This window comes from Coturnix japonica, chromosome 1 (genome assembly GCF_054131305.1).
Source record: "Coturnix japonica strain WE chromosome 1, WE-NBRP24, whole genome shotgun sequence".
Lineage (NCBI taxonomy): Eukaryota > Metazoa > Chordata > Aves > Galliformes > Phasianidae > Coturnix > Coturnix japonica.
In genome coordinates, this window is record NC_140663.1 from 76,088,948 (window position 1) to 76,108,412 (window position 19,465).

The 19,465-nt window shown below is 37.3% G+C and overlaps 2 protein-coding genes across 8 annotated transcripts in view; one reads left to right on the forward strand and one right to left on the reverse strand.

Annotated features, from left to right (window-relative positions):
- LOC107319873 (apovitellenin-1) overlaps positions 1-19,465 on the reverse strand; it is a 71,895-nt gene that overhangs the window by 25,108 nt on the left and 27,322 nt on the right. The gene's annotated exons all lie outside the window — the stretch shown is intronic.
- The window catches only part of CFAP44 (cilia and flagella associated protein 44), a 37,160-nt gene that overhangs the window by 4,711 nt on the left and 12,984 nt on the right, over positions 1-19,465 (forward strand). For 5 of the 7 annotated variants that reach the window (XR_014945439.1, XR_014945445.1, XR_014945444.1 and 2 more), the window contains exons 4-19: positions 596-767; positions 1,744-1,906; positions 2,936-3,038; positions 3,322-3,538; positions 4,999-5,113; positions 5,625-5,789; positions 6,290-6,445; positions 6,835-6,882; positions 7,821-7,920; positions 9,094-9,188; positions 10,650-10,859; positions 11,756-11,866; positions 14,801-14,953; positions 16,278-16,493; positions 16,946-17,091; positions 17,976-18,246. Coding sequence is in view for 3 of the 7 variants with exons in the window: in XM_085545419.1 (XP_085401545.1) it covers positions 596-767; positions 1,744-1,906; positions 2,936-3,038; positions 3,322-3,538; positions 4,999-5,113; positions 5,625-5,789; positions 6,290-6,445; positions 6,835-6,882; positions 7,821-7,920; positions 9,094-9,188; positions 10,650-10,859; positions 11,756-11,866; positions 14,801-14,953; positions 16,278-16,493; positions 16,946-17,091; positions 17,976-18,246 (2,441 nt within the window). In the remaining 4 variants the exon portion in view is untranslated. The remainder of the gene's footprint in view (positions 1-595; positions 768-1,743; positions 1,907-2,935; positions 3,039-3,321; positions 3,539-4,998; positions 5,114-5,624; positions 5,790-6,289; positions 6,446-6,834; positions 6,883-7,820; positions 7,921-9,093; positions 9,189-10,649; positions 10,860-11,755; positions 11,867-14,800; positions 14,954-16,277; positions 16,494-16,945; positions 17,092-17,975; positions 18,247-19,465) is intronic. The other 2 variants (XM_085545422.1, XM_015875535.3) reach the window with 2 other exon arrangements.

Sequence of the window (19,465 nt, forward strand, 5' to 3'; positions counted from 1 at the left end):
ACTCAGTTTGAGGTATCTAACTTGAATTCAGTTTTAACAAGTGCTTCTGATTAGTTGGAATTCAAGTTGATGATATTTTGCGTTGCAGTCCAGTAAAGAACTTCACTTAGTAACACGTTAGGAGTATGCATTTTCTGACACAGTGTCTTAAGATGGTCTTCTGTATGCAAAAGAGCAAAGAGCACTTACTTTCACTAGTCATTTGGTATGATTATGTGTATTCAGTAGCTGCCCAAAAGAGACATTTCAAATACTATTTGGTTTCTAAAGCTGAGACCTAAGCTCCGAAGCTGAACTACTTTAGTATCCTAAGCTTTGAGATTTAAAAACAATGTTTTTAAAATATTCTCATTTCCCCACCCTCTAAATTCTTCAATTTTGACTATTCACAGTAGAGTTTTTAAAAACTGGAGGGAGGGATTGTTCCAAGACAAGTTGTTACTAATACAGCATATCGTTATGTTCAGCTCTTACTCTATTAAAAGAAGACAATGCATGAATCCTTCTCTTTTTCAGTTAAGAACAAGTATCAGCAAGAAACCTAAGATTTATCCTAAACATAAATATTCTTTACATTCCCACTTCTGACATGCAGGGGATGATTTGGAAGAACACGGTAAAACTGAAGTTGCCCCAAAGGAAGAAGGAAGCCTTGAGAAAGCAGAAAAGAAAATTTCAGAAACTTTCTTCTATAATTATGAAGATATATGTTCACGGCCATCTGTCACTGAAGACTCAGGGATACCCATTAACCTTCTTACTCTTAAGTATCCTTTCTGTCGAGGCTGTGCAAATTTAAGGCTAGGTATTTCTTAATTTATGTTGATAAAATTGTACTTGTCTAGTTAGGAGTATCCTATGTGGTATTAGTAGGATACCCTTGGTTGAGGCATTGATAAGGATCCGGTAATGGTCCTGGATGAATTTAATCTTAAACATTGCCTTTGCCTTATTAACACTTCTTATTAGGCATAATTTTTACTTTCCTAAGTACTCTCATAGAACTAGATCATAGTATGAAATCCCCAGCAAAAGCTTTCACTTTACACTGGTGTTCTCAAGAGGCTGAGGGTGAGTACACCACTGTGTTCCTCATATTTCTTCATAGAACTGCTAAAGGGGAAATGCAGAAGAAACTGGGTAGACTTGTAGCCTGCTGTTCAGAAGACATGAACTGGTGAATCAGGGAAGTGATAGTGATCAATTAAGAAATAGAACACATTGTTTTCTTAGCAGATTCAAGTATGATATGTGACTTTCAAAAGGGTTGCTATTTTTCTTTGCAAACACAGTCAAGTTGCTGTTGAAGACTGGATTTTCTGTTCTGTACATCTGCCTGCTGACATTTAAGAAGTGAACCTGAATATTTCTTTAGTTTGGATGCTTGTCTGTAGAAAAGTTCCTAGTAGTCAAATGCACATTTCTTACATTATATTTGAAAAAAAATCCCACAAACTGATAGAGTGTGAACTTCTAGTTGTCCCAGAGGATTCTGCAGAGGCAAGAAGCGAACCCAGTAATGGAAGTGGGAAGGTGGAGCATGAAATTTAGACAGTCTTCCTTTTGCCTTCCCCTCAGTTATAGAGAGTCAATATCATTTACCTTCCTGTGCATTGAACAAAACTTCCCTACTGTCAGACTTCTAGTCTCTGGATTCGGTATTTGGTTTAAGCATTTCTGTCCATTTAGTAAACTATTCTTGAAAGACAGCATCAAACCTTTTCCTTACTGAATTGTTCTCAGATATTCCTTTGGATATGACTGCATCAGAAGTGTAAACCTGATGGTGCTGGATGGCCAAAGCATACTATATGTAGCAGGAAACCAAGTGGTGATTATGAACCTGAAAACTAAATCTCAAAGTTATCTCCGGAGCAGCAGTGGAGGTGGAATTGGGTTTATTGTGGTATGCCTTTTTTTCTTTTAGGATGTTAGACCTTCTTATAAAGCAAAATGTTCACTTTGATGCCTAATGGGAGATTTCTACAGCTGCACATGTAAGAAAGTGTGGTACTGATTAAAGGAGTGTAGTGCAACATGCAATACAGGCTAACTCAATCTATCATTATAATCAACAGAGCACAAATATCTCCATACTTGTCTCAGGCCCAGGTAACTTAAAGGACTGATAAGTGCTGGCTGAGATTCATTTCAGTATCATTTACATTCTTATTTCAATATTAGTACTCATTGTACTCATTTCAGCTCTCTCTTTTTTTTTTTTTTCTCTCTCTCTCCCACTCAAAGCTAATACTGATACAGTGTTTTGCCAGCAGTTAAAATTTAGAAAATTGGCAGCCTAGATAAATGAAGAGGAAAAGTATCTGGTTTCACTCTAAGTAGAATCCTATGAAAAGCTTGAAATCTCAAATGCTTTATATGGTTTTGTGGCACCTTACCCTATGAATAGCTCTGCCATCTCTCTGTTGTACTCAGTGTAAGCAAGGCTTTCTATACACCAGCCTCAGTCTGTGCTGCTGATATAAGCAGCCTTTCATGGAGAATTGTGGTGTATTTATCCATCTTCAGAAAAAAAATGTAATTCAGGATGGCTTTTCTACATCTTTCTGTGTAGATGAACACTGAGCCAGGTGGTGTATGTGGAAAGATCAGCTAGTGAGTTGAGTGAGGTAGGAAAAGTAGAAGAATGCATGATAAAGGAGTTTATTATACTGTTTCTCGTGGTTCTGAAGTAAGTATGTGTGACAATCCTATTTTGTGTGTCTAGTAGTTTTACCAGTGTGTGCATATAATGGCTTCATTCAGGTATTGAGCAATAGACTGGTCATTGTTCAGGAAAAAACATACTGAAAAATGCAACTTGGTATTTACAGCAACATCTTTTGACTAATGAGTGAGCAAGTACAATAACTTCACTAGTAGAATGAAGACAGAGGTGTCATTACACCATAAAACTGAACTTTTCCTTTTCAAGGCACACCCTACTAAGCAGTACTTTGCAGTGGGAGAAAAAGGAGAGAAGCCAAACCTCATCATTTACGATTATCCTTCACTGAGACCTTACAGAATACTACGAGGTAGTGTAAAAAGCACTCTTTTCATTTTACATAAACAGGCAGTGCTTGTAGATCCCAGTAGATGGAGCAGGAGCTCACTTTAACTTTATAAGGAATTAAAAGTTTTTGGTATTCCATGCCAGAATAGAAAACACCAATTTCCAGCTTTTTCATTGAGAGTCTGGAGAAAGCTTTTATTTAGTAGAAATAGCTAACTTCTGTGAATGTTGAGTTCCTCTTAAACATTTTGTCCTATTGTTTCTTCATTTTTCCCATGCATGTATGGATTGGTATGTTTCTCCAGGTGGAACAAATAAAGGCTACGTTTTTGGTGATTTCAACCATACTGGCACTCTGCTGGCCAGTATTGGAAGCAGCCCTGACTACATGTTGACTATCTGGGACTGGAAACAAGAAAAGATTGTGTTAAGATCAAAAGCTTTTTCACAGGATGTTTACAGGGTCACATTTTCTCCTGATAATGAAGAACAGCTAACTACAGTTGGAATAGGACACATCAGGTAGGTTTACCAATTATGTTTGATATGTATCAGCTCTAAAGACATAATGCCTAGATGATGACTAGCAGGAATGTATCATTAGCAAACACGCTTGACTGGAGAATGCTATTTTACCTTGTCATTGTGATCACAAGGCCAAAAACTCTTTCAGCTAGTCAGCAAAGTCTTTTAAACACCTTTGCTGTCAAAAAGGGATGATGCTTGGCATTCCATATGTGTACTACTGACTTCATTCTTGTAATTCCAACAAACACTGTGGAGAGTCAATAAAAAGTATGTATACATACTTGTCTCCTAGCTGTTAATGGAGCATTGATGCCTCCTCAGCTTTCTACCTGTGATTTATTGATCTCAGCTGCTGTTTGGGTAGGCAGTAGAACTGGTCTAGAATGGGCTAGAAAGTCACTGAAACCACTGATCCGAAAGCTGTGCTTCTATACACTCCCATTCTATGCTAAGTTTACAGTTCCTTTTTACAATGAAAAAACAAGTGTGAGCTTTAAACTGTTTGGGACAGAGACTAACATTGTGATATGTGTTTATCCAGAGTTCAGTGTTAGCACAGCTGAGGCTGAAGATATGGCTTAGATGCTATTGTAATAGATACTTTTAAAATGACAACACAAATAAAACTTCTTTGAATTTTATGGGGGAATCAGATCAAAATCTAAGATGGGCTCTATCATTTGGTTGTAAGATGGGTCTGAGATAAGAAGTTGCTTATTTAGACCCAAGATGGGAGTGCTTTAGAATACCTTATTTATGGAAGTCTGATTAAAATCTCTTTTGTAAACTTTCTTTTGAGCTAAGATACTATGAATAAACTCTGACATAGCTTTATAACACAGATATACATGACTCTTAACACAAAAGAACTCAAATCCCAATTTCCAGCACTTAAATGTAATACTTCCTGCACAGTGTACCATCCCTAATTGCAGTATATGTTAATTTTTCTGTAAAACAATAATTTAAAGCAATATTTTATACTGCAAAATAAAATACAATGATTGTCTAGGAATAGCTGTGAAGATCTAGGATAAAACTGCTCACTGAGATTTTACAGTCACACTCAAGTCAGTGGGGTTATTTGTATGAAAATTAGGGAAGGACTTAGTCCCTTGGATTTACAAAGTTGAGCATCATACAATAGAGATAGCGAGAGTAAAACAGACATCTGTAAGTATGTGTGTGGCTTGTATCTGGAAAGATATAGCTGTTAATTTAAGTTATTTGTTTTAAATAATAGTGTAACCTCCATTTTGCCTATGTTAAATTCTCTCGTGCTTTTCTTAGAGGTAATATATGGGAAAGTTTGTGTGCTTACCAAGCTTTATCTCGTTAAAAAACAAACAAAAATATCTAAGTGTCCTGTGAAAAATAATAATAAGTGAACAAAATGGAATTACAATGTACAAAGGAAATGTTGTATCAGAAAGGGATGCGTTTTCTTTACTCAGGTTCTGGAAAATGGCTCACACATTCACTGGTCTCAAGTTACAAGGAGCTCTGGGTAGGTTTGGAAAAACAGCAGCGACTGACATTATAGGGTACGTGGAGCTGCCCGATGGGAAGGTGAGTCACAATAAGTTCAATTGATTTTATATTCTTTCTCATGTTTTGATGAAAAGCTTATTGAGTGTCGGAGAGTTACTATTTACTTCTGAGTGACAGGAATTAGACCCTCAGTGCACTGCTCCAATAAGCTAATATTGATATTAATTTGCCAAAGAAAATTGCTTGGTTTGTAATAATTGAAAAGTACATTTAATATTATAAATCCCAGACAAAAGATCTCTATTGGCTTAGAGCTGAGACTCCTCTTATAGCATAGTAAAGATACTCATGTAAAGAAATGAAAAGTATGTTAGCCACAATCTTCAGTCATTTCAGTGCAGGTAAATGATGTCATATTCCTTCAAAGTTGAATCTTGTCTTTCTTTACAATTTCTGTTGAAAATACCTGTGCGTTGCTATCTGTTTAATACTTTTGTAGTACAAAGCCACAAAGTTAACAAGATTCTTACCAATGTTCCTGCATGGTTAAGTGAAGTTGCTTGTGTGCTTCTCTCCCTTTACAATGAAGGTTATCTCAGGGGCTGAGTGGGGCAACTTTCTGCTTTGGGAAGGGGGCCTCATCAAAGTAGAGCTCTGTCGACCTGGACACAAGCCTTGTCACAATGGCCCTGTCAGCCAGATAATTCTGGATGAAGGAGAACTTGTCTCTGTTGGAAAAGATGGCTTCATTCGGGTGAGTTTTTTTTGCTCTGCTTTTATGCATACAAATCTATGATCAGCACATAGATGTCACATGTTTTCTTTACCAGAGCTTATTTATGGAGACATCTTTACATTACAGTTGCTTTCTGAGAATTAATTTTTAGATGAGAACAAGTGTATGTGTTTGAAACAGGTTGTGTTTACACACATTTTGTTACGGTAAGTATTGTTTCAAAGGATAAGCAATGACAATGTTGAAATTATTTTTCTGGTTATTTTAATGCTTAGATTATTTATACAAAAAATAATTAAATATCAGAGATACATGCAGTGAAATAGAGGAACAATCAGAATAAAAAGTACTAGGTATCATGAAGTTAACACATAATTCTATAAATTAAGGTCAAAATGGTTTACTTATTCATACCAGTTTCTGATTTCATCTGCCAGTTATCAAGGATTCTGCAGTTGTATTTTTAGGGGGGACAAGAGGTGTCTTCACTTGTGAAAGACCCAGTTTTCCATTTGAAGGTATGGAACTTTGAGGTAATAGATGCTGCTGATACTGTGGATGAGACAGGGTTATTCGAGATGGAACCTATGAATGAACTTCGTGTTGGCAAGAATGTCAGTCTGAGTTTCGTCACTAAAATTCATGACAATGGAGAGCCCCTTTGGTATGCTCAGGTAAGATGCATTCAAAGTACATATTGTGGAGAAACTGAATGAGAGATGTGATGCTAATGAAAAGCAGTAAGGCCTTACAGATTGGTTAATCTCTTTTCAGTAGAATTCAATCTTTTGGATTTATATTTATTGTGTTGTAACATGCCAGCCTATGGTTTGCAGAGGCAGAGCTACATAAGAGTAGGAGAGCATCAAAATTTATTATTCAAGTTCGGTAGCCCTGGACTGATAGGTAGGTCTGGTCAGACCAACATGACCATTTCAGTCATTTCATTGTCACAGTGATAATCACCAAGGAACTTTTAAAGGAGTTATTGTGGGCAGTTTTGCTTCCACATTGAGGTTTGAAAATATTTAGGTTGCACATTGTTTTGGTTTTGCTTCTTTAGGATGCCAATGGAAAGGTCTGGAAGCTGGATTTGACTTTTTCACACATGGTAAGTTTATTTTCTTTTCTTTTTTTTTTTTTAATTTCTTCATTTCCTTTATAGCAACTCACTTTAACTATGTGAGATGCATCTACAATGAAATTTGTTTAGTGAAGTTGCAGAGCTGAAAACCCCAGTACTGAAACAATCTTTTCCTTACTTTTTTCCCATAATATTTTGATAATCCTTCACTGTCATTATAATCAAAAGCCATTATTGATTTTTGCTTCCTGAAGTGCTAGCTGCCAAATTCAAATAATCTTAAACTGGAAATAAAAGTTGCACGTGTGCAGGAAATGAGTTCAAAAGATTCTTCCTAATTCCTGTCCAGTTGGTGTACTTGAAGCAATCATTACTGTTACCCCATATGACATAAAGAACTAGGAAAAACAAGGAGAGCATATGCACTTTGTATGTTTTATCCAGCTGACTTCTATTATTATTGTTGGAGGTGTTTTTGATGAAGGGAAACAGCTAAATAACGTTTCAAGAATTTCATTACTAGAAAGGATTATTAGAATATGCTATAAAAAAAAAATAAGGTATAGACAACAAAAAATAGAATGCCTTGGATGATGAAAAAATTTCCCAGGTACTACAAGCCCTCAGCTTGACAGTATTCCCTTTGCTTTTAGAGCAACAGCTTTTCGCTAGAAGTGTTAATTCTAGGCTTGAAAGTGCTTAATGGAAGTGGGTATGCTATATTTCCCTTTATTCTCACACTGAGAATGGTGGCATTCTAAATCAACTTAATGTTTCTGTACTAGTTTGCTCATGAACATTTGAGTTTAAAAAAACAAGTTGCATATAGAAAACACATGCCTGGCAAATCTTGTTCAAATTTTGCCTAGATCTTCCAAGGTTGACTGTAGCTATGGCTGGTAATAACCTCTAAGTGCAGCTTCAGCATATAGCAAAGCTTCTGTTTTTCCTGTTTCACATGGCAGACCCGTGATCCACAGTGCCTCTGTACCTTTCACTCTGGAGGGATTGAGGCCATGAGTGTCTCACCAGTGACGTATCTTATGGCCACCACTGCTCTTGACCGTAAGTACACTATTCCTTTGCTCTTGTATACACTGTAATCCTTGTTGGTTTGTTTGTTTTTCAAAACAGTGATGATTGGTTTGGAATGATTTTGTTTTGAACAAATCGTGTATTTGCTCTTCAAAAACCACTTTACAGACAACTGTTATTCCCAGGATTAGTTCTTTTACAGTTAGGACAAGTCATTAAAGTTTTGAAGTAATACTTTAGGATTGTCTAATCTTAAAGGCCTGAGATTTTAATGGGAAAAGTTTTTAATGGGAAGCTTTGTAAATTCTTTGTTCTGATGGAACAGCAGGAAATATTTGGTTTGAGTAACAGTGCTTATATTCAAGCCTCCAGACTGATAGGTGTTGGGATCTTTGTTTTGTAAGGAATTCCTTACATTTCTACCATTATGTAAGTCATTGTGAATATTAACATTTGTTGCTTTCTTAGAAAAAGCAATAGCTATCTCACTCTCAACAACAGATAACATGTTAATTACAGATATTAATTTCAGTTATATAAATATTGCTATTTGTGCCTCTTACTGTTATCCTTACCATAATTTGAAAGATGCTTAGAAAATTCTACAAGATCTTTAACTCAATTACTGTCAGCTGTACCTTGTCATTTGTCTTGATATATGATATACATGCAAGTTTGCCTTCAGGCTAACAGTTGAGCAAATCGCAGTTAGGATATTTACCAGCTGGAATAGAATTTAATGCAAACCCATATGTGTCTACTAATCTACCTCTAGTGAAACTGGATTTTTTTGGAAAATCTTCCATTTCCATCCACTTAAATATTTTCCTCCCTAGGCAGTTCCAGGTAGTAGTGTATCATGTCCTAAGCTGATGGTACAAATTTCCTTAAAGTAGTCCACAGTTGTGCAATTGCTCAAGAATTACACACATTGGTCAGCATGGGACTTATTACACCTCTCAGCCCTAACAACTCATGGGAGTGAGTTAAAGAGCTAAGTAAGCTTGCGTTTAGTTGATGAACACCATGCTACTTTTTAACCAGCAGTTACGTCTTTCTAGGTGTATGTTTGATACTGAAAGAGAAAAAAATTAATAACTTTGGATGCAGCTTTTCATTCAAGTAAATAGCAGTTTCTCCATAAATCTTAAACTGGAAGTGACATCATAAGAAATAAATTCCTGCTGTTTCCTCTACATGCAGGGTCAGTGCGTATTTATGATATCGTCAGCAACAGTCAACTGAGAGATATGGAGTTTAAACAAGGAGGAACAGCATTGACATGGGCACCTCATGTTGTAAGTTTTTGTTTACTTGTTAACAAAAATTCATAAAGGACCTACAAGTCTGCAAGCATCAAGAAAAAAAATCCTCAGGATGCAAAATATCAAAGAAGTTACTGTTTAGTCCATGCTGGAATTTACTGTATTAGTATGTATGTATACAGTGCACAGTTTGATTTTACTGTGAGTTGTCAGGTATCCAACTTAGTGGAATTTTAAAATCAGATCTCTGTGTGCAGTCTAGCAAGTAATGTTAGTTTATAGACTAATAACTTATGTTGAATCCAAGCAGAATAATCATCAATTAACATAAATTAGTTAACACACTTCAAAATGACAGCCCAGAAAATCCACAAACATTTGGAGATTAATCAAAAAATTGTTCCCAGAAATGATCATTTGTAGAGTGCGGAGTCTATCACTTTTAGACATATTTACTAATTTTAATTAAAATAGTATCTAATTATGTTCTTAAAGAAACATAGCAAGCCTGGTGGGTTTCACTGCAAGGAGATTTATGGAGTGCTTTAGCTGGATTTCAAAGGCAAGGACAGCACTGAGACAGGACACTTGTAACTGTAATTCCAGTTACACTGACTTGCAGGGATTCTATTAGGTGATGACCAAAACATTCATTATGTCACTACAATAATAACTCTCCACATAACAATTTTGATTCTATTCTGGTTTCTAGCATACATTAATGTATATATTGTTACAGCCTGTACATAATATTATATACATGATGGTGCAGTCTGCAACATATCTGAATTTGACTCAGCTTGTAAATCATTTCAAGATGCTACTGTATATGGCTATTAGCAACTACATCTGTGAGTCCAGATAGACCCAGCTAAAACACAAGACTGTTTCTGTAACTCTTCTCTGTCAGTGTCTGTCTACATTTTTATCAATTGGATTACCCTCAAGGCAAATTATTTAAGTCTCCATAACCTCATATTTCTATCTCAAGTAGGTATCTTGAGTCCCTGTTGACAGTTGTACTTTACATGGTTAGCCAGACAAGTTTATGCCCGCATCTCTCCAGAAGTCATACCCACATTCAATGCCAAATATTACATTCAGGATAGTAAAATAATTATTCTTTTAATTCTAAATCTTCTCCTTAAGCAGATACCGATACAGAAGCCTATCAGTATGAGCCGCCCTTTCCTCATAAGTTGTAACTACATCTTCAGTGTTTCTAGTCTCAAGGCACGTCGTCAATAAGTAAAATGAAAACAGCAGACAAAAAACCCAAACCAATGAACCAATCTAACCACCCCTCACCACCACCTTTACTCAGTCCTGCCCTTCCCTTTATGGTAACGTATTAGAAGGAATAAATAAAATTTCCCTTGTCGCATAAATGTAAGATGAGTTACAAGTTGACAGCAGAACATGTGACATACAGATTATTATTCTAAACTCCTTGAAGTACACTGTGATTTTTTTTCTTCATTCTTCCACTCAAAGGTAAACCCAACAGGAAGTCTAATTGCTGTGGGGTTTAAAGATGGTGTTGTCCGCATAATTGAAGTTTATGATCCCAAAGGACTGCCCCCTCTTGCAGGACGGCCCAAAACAGGAAATGCAGAAATAAATCTGAAACAAGCTTTCAAACCTCATACTACTGCAGTTACAGCCCTGGCATATGAACAAAATGGAGATGTCCTTGCCACAGGGGTATGTATCACTTCCTTTGTTTATTTTTAATTAAGCAATGTCTTCCAAGATGATTTAAAGAGTTAAGGCAAATTTTGGTCACTGACAATGCAGTTATACTTCTATTACTGCTGTCAACTGCTTCTTGTACTTCTCAGTAGTGCCAGGGAAAGGGAAGGACCTGTTTGCACACAATTTGTTTCCTCAAGGAAAGAAATAATGCAATGCATACCATTTGGTTTTATAATTACTGGATCGTTTAATGTGAATTCTGTAGTCCCTTTTGAAGATGCATTTGGCTTATTTTTGAATTAGTTTAGTAGTATCTTGCATCTAGTAAAAGCAAATCCATTTGTACACTAGCATGGCAGAATACTAATAAATACCCAACACTGTTTTCCATTAGAACAAGATCAACTGATCAGTTTGTCAGTGTGTCTGCTAGGCTTTGAAATGATTTCCAGTCAGAAAACTGGAAACAGGTAACAAGTCACATCAGAGATAAAACAGGAAATCCAGACAACAGTTTGAGAGCATCAGAATACAAGGCTTTGAACGGGTATGCCTCTGACATGCTCAGGCTAGGGCTGATGACCTGGGCCTAATCTTTAGGTGAGTTCCTGGAGCAATGGGTAAAAGTTGCATAAATTGAGATGCCAGGAGAGGCTCATAAGGACAACTGAGACCTATAGCTCTACTCAACAGCCTAGAAGAAGTTAGGCAGGATTATTATTCCCCCCACACTGTAATCGTGAAAATCCAATTCTAAGTTTGAAGGCACTTGCAAGTCCCTTCATCTAGCCAAAGAACATCTGACGGATGTGTTTCACACATTACTTCGAACTGCTCAGTTGTTTTGTCAGCCTTCATTCAGTAATGATCTCTTATTTCCTCCCCTTTTTTTCCCCACCCATCAGAGTAAAGACAAAACAGTTTTCTTTTTTGCTGTTGGAGACGAATACAAGCCAATTGGATTCATCCATGTCCCTGGGCCTGTGCAGGCATTACAGTGGTCTCCACCTTCTCATGTGAGTAATGCATGCTTGTCTTTTTCTCTGCTGTGTCAGAATGAAAACCAGTGAAGGTCCATCACTCTAGCTACATTCTCTATATACAGTGCAAAAGATGTTTTGCTGCTTTTTCCTGCACACCTTCAGAATGAAAGATAGATACAGTGTAGCTGTACCTCTAGTTCAGTTACTTTGGATAAATTTTGGACCTTGCATAATAAAGAACAGAAACATAGATAAAATATTACACAAAATTCTGTGGCTTGAGTTCCTGCCTTGAGCTAACAAGTCTGTGCCTTTTGCCCACATTAATACAATCATTTGCAGTTGTAGACAAAACTTTCAGAGCACATTAATAACACTTTTGTGTGCTTCTCTGAACTTTTGCCAAGTATTCATTGTCATTCAGTGACACAAAAAAATAGATTCTTGATAGTACTTTAGAAATTTGATGCAATTATGGTGACATGAATTTTTGTTGGTCCAGTATTGTTATTTAGAAGGAAGATAATTCACTACCTGACAAAGTGGGCACCAAGATGCATTATAATGCTTTGCAATGACAAACTTGAACTATTGTTGCTTGTTTTTTGATAGTAGATAAAAACTGCACTAGGAAAAGAGCTCTTTCTTGTACAATCTTTATCTTATCGCAGAACTGACAGATTTTGGTCAAAAGGTTACATTTTGGGTCTCTTGTTTTAGGACAATATGCTTCTTACAACCAGAAAAGTACCCATCATGATTTTGATGCGTTGCATTCCTCAGAGTAGTTTTTACTGCAAGTAATAGGTCTCCAATGCTGGATGTGAATGCTTGTTTAACATAATTCAGACAGACTGTTTTTTGTTTGTTTTATTTTCTCTTTAAATAAGCACCATGGTAACTAAATACTATATGTTTAACAAATGTGTTTTTAAGGATGAGATTTTATAGAAGATTTGATTCCTCATTAAGGTTTCCATAACAACTCTAATATATCCCCTAGCACGTTTTTAATGTTGGGTCAGATGGTAACCTCACTGTTCACCAGATAGCTTATGAAAAATCAAAACTACACACACACTTGTACTATAAATTCTCAAAACACTAAACAATTATTACTTTCTCCTTGTCTCTTCTCCCTGACCTGGCATTTTAAGGGAATCAGCATGTACCAACAATTAAAAAAGCAAACAAACTTAAGCTAAATAGCATTAGGCAAGATCCCCAAGCCAGTCTTGAAAGTATTAAGGGATTTAAAAAATCCTAGAAACATGCAAATTTTCAAGCATTTCTCAAAACAAAAACTCAGCTCCTAACTTCTGGGCCAGATTTATCTTTAAATTTTTCTGACTCCCAATACATTATGATTCTTCCTAGCTTAGTGGTGTTCAGTATATTAACCATTTTGTATAAGGCAAGGACTTTTTCAGTTTCTTAGTTTTTCCTGGGATACATGTGCCGAGGTCAAGGTCAACTAAAGAAATACCATTTCCTATTTATTTCTATGGAATGTATAACAGATAGAAAAAGCACAGTAACACTATCTGATAAAACAAATTCTCAGCTATGAACACTTTCTCAACATAGTCACTGCCATTAGCCATGCATTTTCACCAGCAATGAAGAAGAGAAAAAATCTACACTAGCAAAACCAACCCAGCATTTCATAGCCTCTATGACAGCATTGTTCACAATGAAGTGGTCAGAGTTGATGGCTTGTCTGGTATACAGTTGGAATAACACAAGAATAATAATGTACAGTTGGAACAGTACAAGAAGAGTTGTAAACAGATAGCCAGAGGTTATCTATAGGAAAAACTCACCAATTCTGAGGCCTTCAGTCACAGTGGAAAATGTTGAGACTTGTCACCAGAACTCCACAAAGGGGCATTCTCTAGAAAGAGATGCTGCTTTAGTGGTGGTCAGCCCTTAAATGAAATCTGGGAGAGATGGAGTCAAGCTCCACCCCTTCCAGGAGCACACTGAAATACCTTCACCTGTGCTCCCACAGCTGACCTGACACTTGCCTCAGATGGTTAATCAGAGGTTCAGGCTGTGATTAACAGTTTTGCATACATCTGGGTTCCAGGAAATCCAGGAGGATGATCTCTTTGCTATCCCAAAAGAGAGTGCACATGACTTTATCAGCTGAGGGTTGCATCTTGAACTTTTTCTTTCATGGGGAATTCATGTCACCATTCCATTTTGACTCCAGGCTGTAGTGGTGGCACCACGTCTCATCACTGGTAATCATGCAGTGTCACCTTCAACCTCACATTGGTTCAGTAGGTCCTGACAAGCTTGCATATAGTTTTCTGTCTGTTGCAGTGTGAGCATACAAATATTTCCAACATACTGAAGCTGATATTCAGCTCTGTACGTAGTTCCCTGATTATAATGCTCTGATTCTCACAGATGAGCTAATCGAGATGCTCTTCATTTCATGATGTGACAGTTGTGCATGGTCATCCAGAATATGGCTCATCTTTCATGTTGATGTCACCAGTGCAAAAATGCACTGCTCATTGCCTCACTGTACTCACATTCAGTGTTTGGTCTCCATAAATGTTCATTGTGTGTCAAGGAATGCCAGTGGGTGCCATTTTTTCCTCATGTACGAATTCAGTTTCACACCTTTGCTTCATCTACACTTCCACGTCAGACCCCACAGCAACAGAAAGAAAATGTAAGGGAATATTGGCGAGAAGGCTCTACCTCTATTGCCATGCCATGAAAGTAATAAGATAGGAGGCACTGTTTTCAGAACAGCCCTCCTATAGGAGAAGTTAACTGATTTCTGGTATCTGTATGAAACTATACAATCAAATAACAACACAGTTAAGAGTTAATGCCTCCTGAGTGGAGTTTGTCTTTAAGAAAGTTCATCTACTTACTAATTTTTCCACATTTCTCTCAATTCCATTCATACATCTGTCCCATACTTGTATTTTTTGTGTTTTTGTGTAGGAGAAAAGCATGCTTCTCATCCTTTGTGAAAACGGATATGCTCTCCAAGTTCCTGCCCCTCTCCCCGAGGAAGAGGTTACAGCATCCACCTACCATCTAAAAAACCTGCCAATACAGTACTTTCGTTTTTATAGCATTAAATCCCGAATCAAGGTAAAGAAGTCTCCTTTGGAGGAATTTCATATTTATGTTCTGGGGACAAAGCTTCCTCCAAGAGCTTCTACTCTCTGTATCAAAGAGAAGGCAAGGTGGAATCCATTTCAACGTTTGAAATTTCAAGTAGTTTGTCAAGTAGTTGTCAGTAGTTTTTCAGTCCAGCGTTCAGTCCACCATTATTTTAGCACTCTATCTGGTTCTGCTCTTAACCAGCGATTTCTCTACTTTCACTGTTCACTGCTTCTGTATTCTGGTCAGTGCATTACTGAATGTCAGACAAAGCCTCATTTCTTGTTATGACTAGAAGGATGTCAGCATTCAGGATAAAGATTCTGTAGTGGTTTTCTCACATTAATAACTACAAAAGTAGCATACATGTCTATGAAAAGATTGCATGTATTGTGTGCAGAGTTTTTTGTGGTTTTGTCTGTTTGTTTAAGTCAAAACAGAACAATGTGAACATAAATTTATACACATATATATGACACAGTAAGTCTTAGGAAAATAGAAAACATTGTCATCTCATTCCTCTGAGAGAATAGATCAATAATTAATAAGTTCCAAAACAAATGTTTTAGATAATATGTAAGGAAAGATGTAACAAGGATGGTGAAGCACTGAAATAATTTACATAGGGCATAGAATCACCATAGCAGGAGATTTATAAGTGTAGATTAGACAAACATCAACACATAATACTTAAGGTTTAATTGATGCTGTTCTGGGGCAAAAGAACAATCTTTAGAGACATTTTCCAGTCATTTCTCTATGATGTTCTATCAAATATTTTCTTAGGAAAAAGCTGTTCTAGAGAATGTTTGTTATTTGTTTTTGCTCAAGGTAGCTTGAGTGGAAAGGATGCTCTAAAGGTTTTGTGTATCCTCCCTTCAGTTTAAGAAGTCAAGTCCATTACAGCTTCTCTCTTTTCCTGTATGTACATCAGTGACATATTAGAACCTGAAAATCTGACTTCAGCTTTCCAGGCAGTTTTTATCCTTTCCAGGAAGATTTCTGCCTAAGTAGTGTACTAATCGTGATTATATTGGGAATAATCTCTCTGAGGAAATGCTGAAGTCTGCTTCTTATGAAGAATGGCTTCTGTTTTCAAGGACTATAATTTAAACACTTTGGAGGAGGGAAATGGGCATTTCCCATGAGGTCTGGTTAATTTCTGCTTAGCTGAAGGAAAAGTGATTTCTCTGGATATTCTGTGTATGTAATGCCAGAACCACCTTGAATTTTGTTTAAGAGAATACTTCAGTCAGTAATTCATGAATTACATTGGTTTCGTGTCTCTATGTTTCACTGCTTTTTGCAATAGCTGGAAGAAGAGATTGCACGGAGAGAGAAAGAAAAGCAAGAGAAGGAAAAAGCAAAACTTGAAAGGAGAATACAGCTACAGCAGATGGGACAGGAAGTGGAAGAAGAACCTGAAGAAGAAGAAGAAGAGCCATTGCCAGCAATCTACATACCAGAGGAGCCCAGCCCCATTCTCTGTGGGTTTTATTCAGCACCTGGGAAATTTTGGCTTTCCTTGGTAAATCTTTTTGTTTGTTTTTTTTTTTTTTTAAAGTTGCTTGGATTGCAAGATATGACAACATTCCACTCCAATCTGAGCGTCTTCAGAAATTTATTATTTGAAACCTGCTGTCTCTAGAATACAGAATTCCCATCGTAGTTGAAGGTTTCAATGATCTTTTTGAAGTAAACCAGTAGCGTTAGTCCAATTCAGAAATTTTTTCAGTTAGTGTTCTTCTTCATGACACCTGAATGGGCAAAAAGTCTAACCTGTTCCCTTTTTAGTAGAAAGTAGAATCTTAACATATTGATAGGCTGAATTGTGATGCCAATTGTAATTATAGATTTTCTCTGTGGCTATATAGATGTGTTTTTAAGCTATCCTTAAGATAGAAAAATATTATTCAGAAAATTGCATCCAGCTGTTTCTGTGTTCTTTTGTTACTGTTTCTTTATGTTCATTCACTTCAGGGTGGATACGATTCAGGTTTTCTTTATCACTGTGCGTTCTCCTCAAATGAGCAACAAGAAGACCCTGAAAATAGGCAAGATGAACCTTATGAAGTGATTCCTATTGAGAACACTGATGACAACCCCATCCACCATATCTACTTCTGGTAAAACAGTTTAATATAAAAGATAACTTTGGTATCAAGCTTGATGAAACCGAACTTGAAAAGGAGGAGTGTACGCTACTTGGTCCCTTTTTAATTGTGGGTCAGTTCAAGCATACAAGAACTCTTCCTAGTTATTCTGGCACCAGTTTTCACTTAATGCTTACTGGAGAACTAAATTCCTTCTTATGTCCAGTCTGAACCTCCTCTGATACAACTTGCGGCCATTTCCTCGGGTCCTGTTTGTTGCCTGGGAGAAGAGGCCAAGCCCCTCCTCATCACAACCTCCAATGAAATGCAATGAGGTCTCACCTGAGCCTCCCCTTCTTCAGGCTAAATAATCCCAGCTCCCTCAGCTGCTCCTCATAAGACTTGTGCTCCAGAGCCCTCACAAGTTTCACTGCCCTTCTCTGGACATGTTCCAGGGCCTCAATGTCTTTGCATTGCGGCCTTTCAATACCTGAAGGGAACTTACTCCCAGGAGGGGAGTAAACTCTTCGAAAAGGCTAATAATAGCAGGACACGGGGAAATGGTTTTAAGTTCAAAGAAGGGAGATTTAGGTTGGTTGTTAGGGGGAAGTTCTTTACTAGGAGAGTGGTTAGGCCCTGGAACAGGCTGCCCAGGGAGGTTGTGGATGCCCCGTCCTTGGAGGTGTTCAAGACCAGGTTGGACGGGGCCCTGGGCAACCTGATCTAGTAAAGGTGTATGTTTGGTGGCCCTGCCAGGCAGGGGGGTTGGAACTACATGATCCTTGAGGTCCCTTCCAACCCGGGTCATTCTGTGATTCTGTGATTCTGTGAATGTCTTTCATGTAGTGAGGAGCCCAAAACTGAACACAGTACTCAAAGTTACATTGTATTACTGTTTCTGGTTTATTATTTGACAGTACCAGCAGACAACTGATGTTCTGTGGGATGCAGAATGGTGCCCTGCGTGTTTATCCTCTCCAAGATAACGACCTCTCAGTAAATTCCCTGAAGGCATACTGGTCGTTCAGTGTACATGACAATGATTATGGCCAGATCCAGGGGATCTGCTGTAGTTATGATGATAGGTTTCTGATTACCTGTGGTGGAGATGGAAACATTTTTACCTTCAACATCTTGTCTCCAGAGGATGTTCAGGAAGAGTTAAAAGCCAAAATCCCTCCTCCTAGGGTAAGTCACTAAATGAAAATCCCCCAAACTCTAGTTTTTATCATATGGATTGTTGCAGCCCCAGTTCTAGAACAATTCTGAATCAACGCCCTGTTACCTTATTTCAGTGAATTAGGCCTAGTTACAATAAAGCTACAGCAGACGGCTAAAATCCAGTTCAATAACTTGGCATCATAGATCTTTCATAGCAAAAGCTAAGGTTTCTTGGAAGAAGAGTTATTGCAAATTCTTTCCTAGTAAAGAGGCGATATGATTGCATTGCTCCTTCTCAATCTTTAGTGTTTTTCTCCAAATACACAATAGTATGTGTGGTTCATATGTAGTATTCTACTATCATTTTCTGACTTGAAGGTGTAATCACAGACATAATTAGAATGATAAAAAAAACAACCCACAAGGATATGGCATTCCTAATGTCTCTCTCGGATTTTATTTCAGCAGAGTATGATTCTGCTCTGTATAGGGATTGCAAAATTACTGCTGGAGAATGCCAATTGTATATTTTCTCAATGCCTTTGGTACCATTAATATGGCCAATACAATATGGTTGTAACCTGTGGTCTCAGAGCCTTAACAGACTCAGTTTTGCAAGTAGTAATTAATATGCAATTATAAAGTATATATATAGTTTTAGCATTTCAGACATATAAGTAGCTCTATGTAAAGGTCTTTATGGTTAATTGCTATTGTGCAGGCTAGCAACCTTGCTTAATGACCATCCTAATAGGGTTTTTTTTTTCTCTTATCAAAGTAAATCTTCATTAAGTATCCATTTGAGTTTTAAATCATGTGGAAGATTTTTTAAATTCCATCATAATTAGACTTAATGAGATTCCTAGAGAATCGAATATAAGTCCTCTGAAACTAATCAAGTTAAATTACAGACCAATTTAGAACCACTGTATCCACTGTAGAATGATAGACCCCCCTCTTGTCTTAAAGCATGATTTCCTAAGGAAATGAGGCTTGTGTGACTGCAGTGTCCATCTGTCATTCCTAACAGCTAATAATTGGGAACTCATTACCCAGTGAGCAGAAGCAAACCAGATGAATTGCACTTGTAACTTGGAATTAGCCTGGGATAGGATGTCTCTTGTCAGACTGGCAGCGGGGACAAGAGAATTATATATAATTGTGGGGTCTGTGCAGTGAAGAACCAAAAATGTTATGGAACAGTGAAGCTGGGACAAGCAGTGATGTAAGGGTTAATGTTGATGGG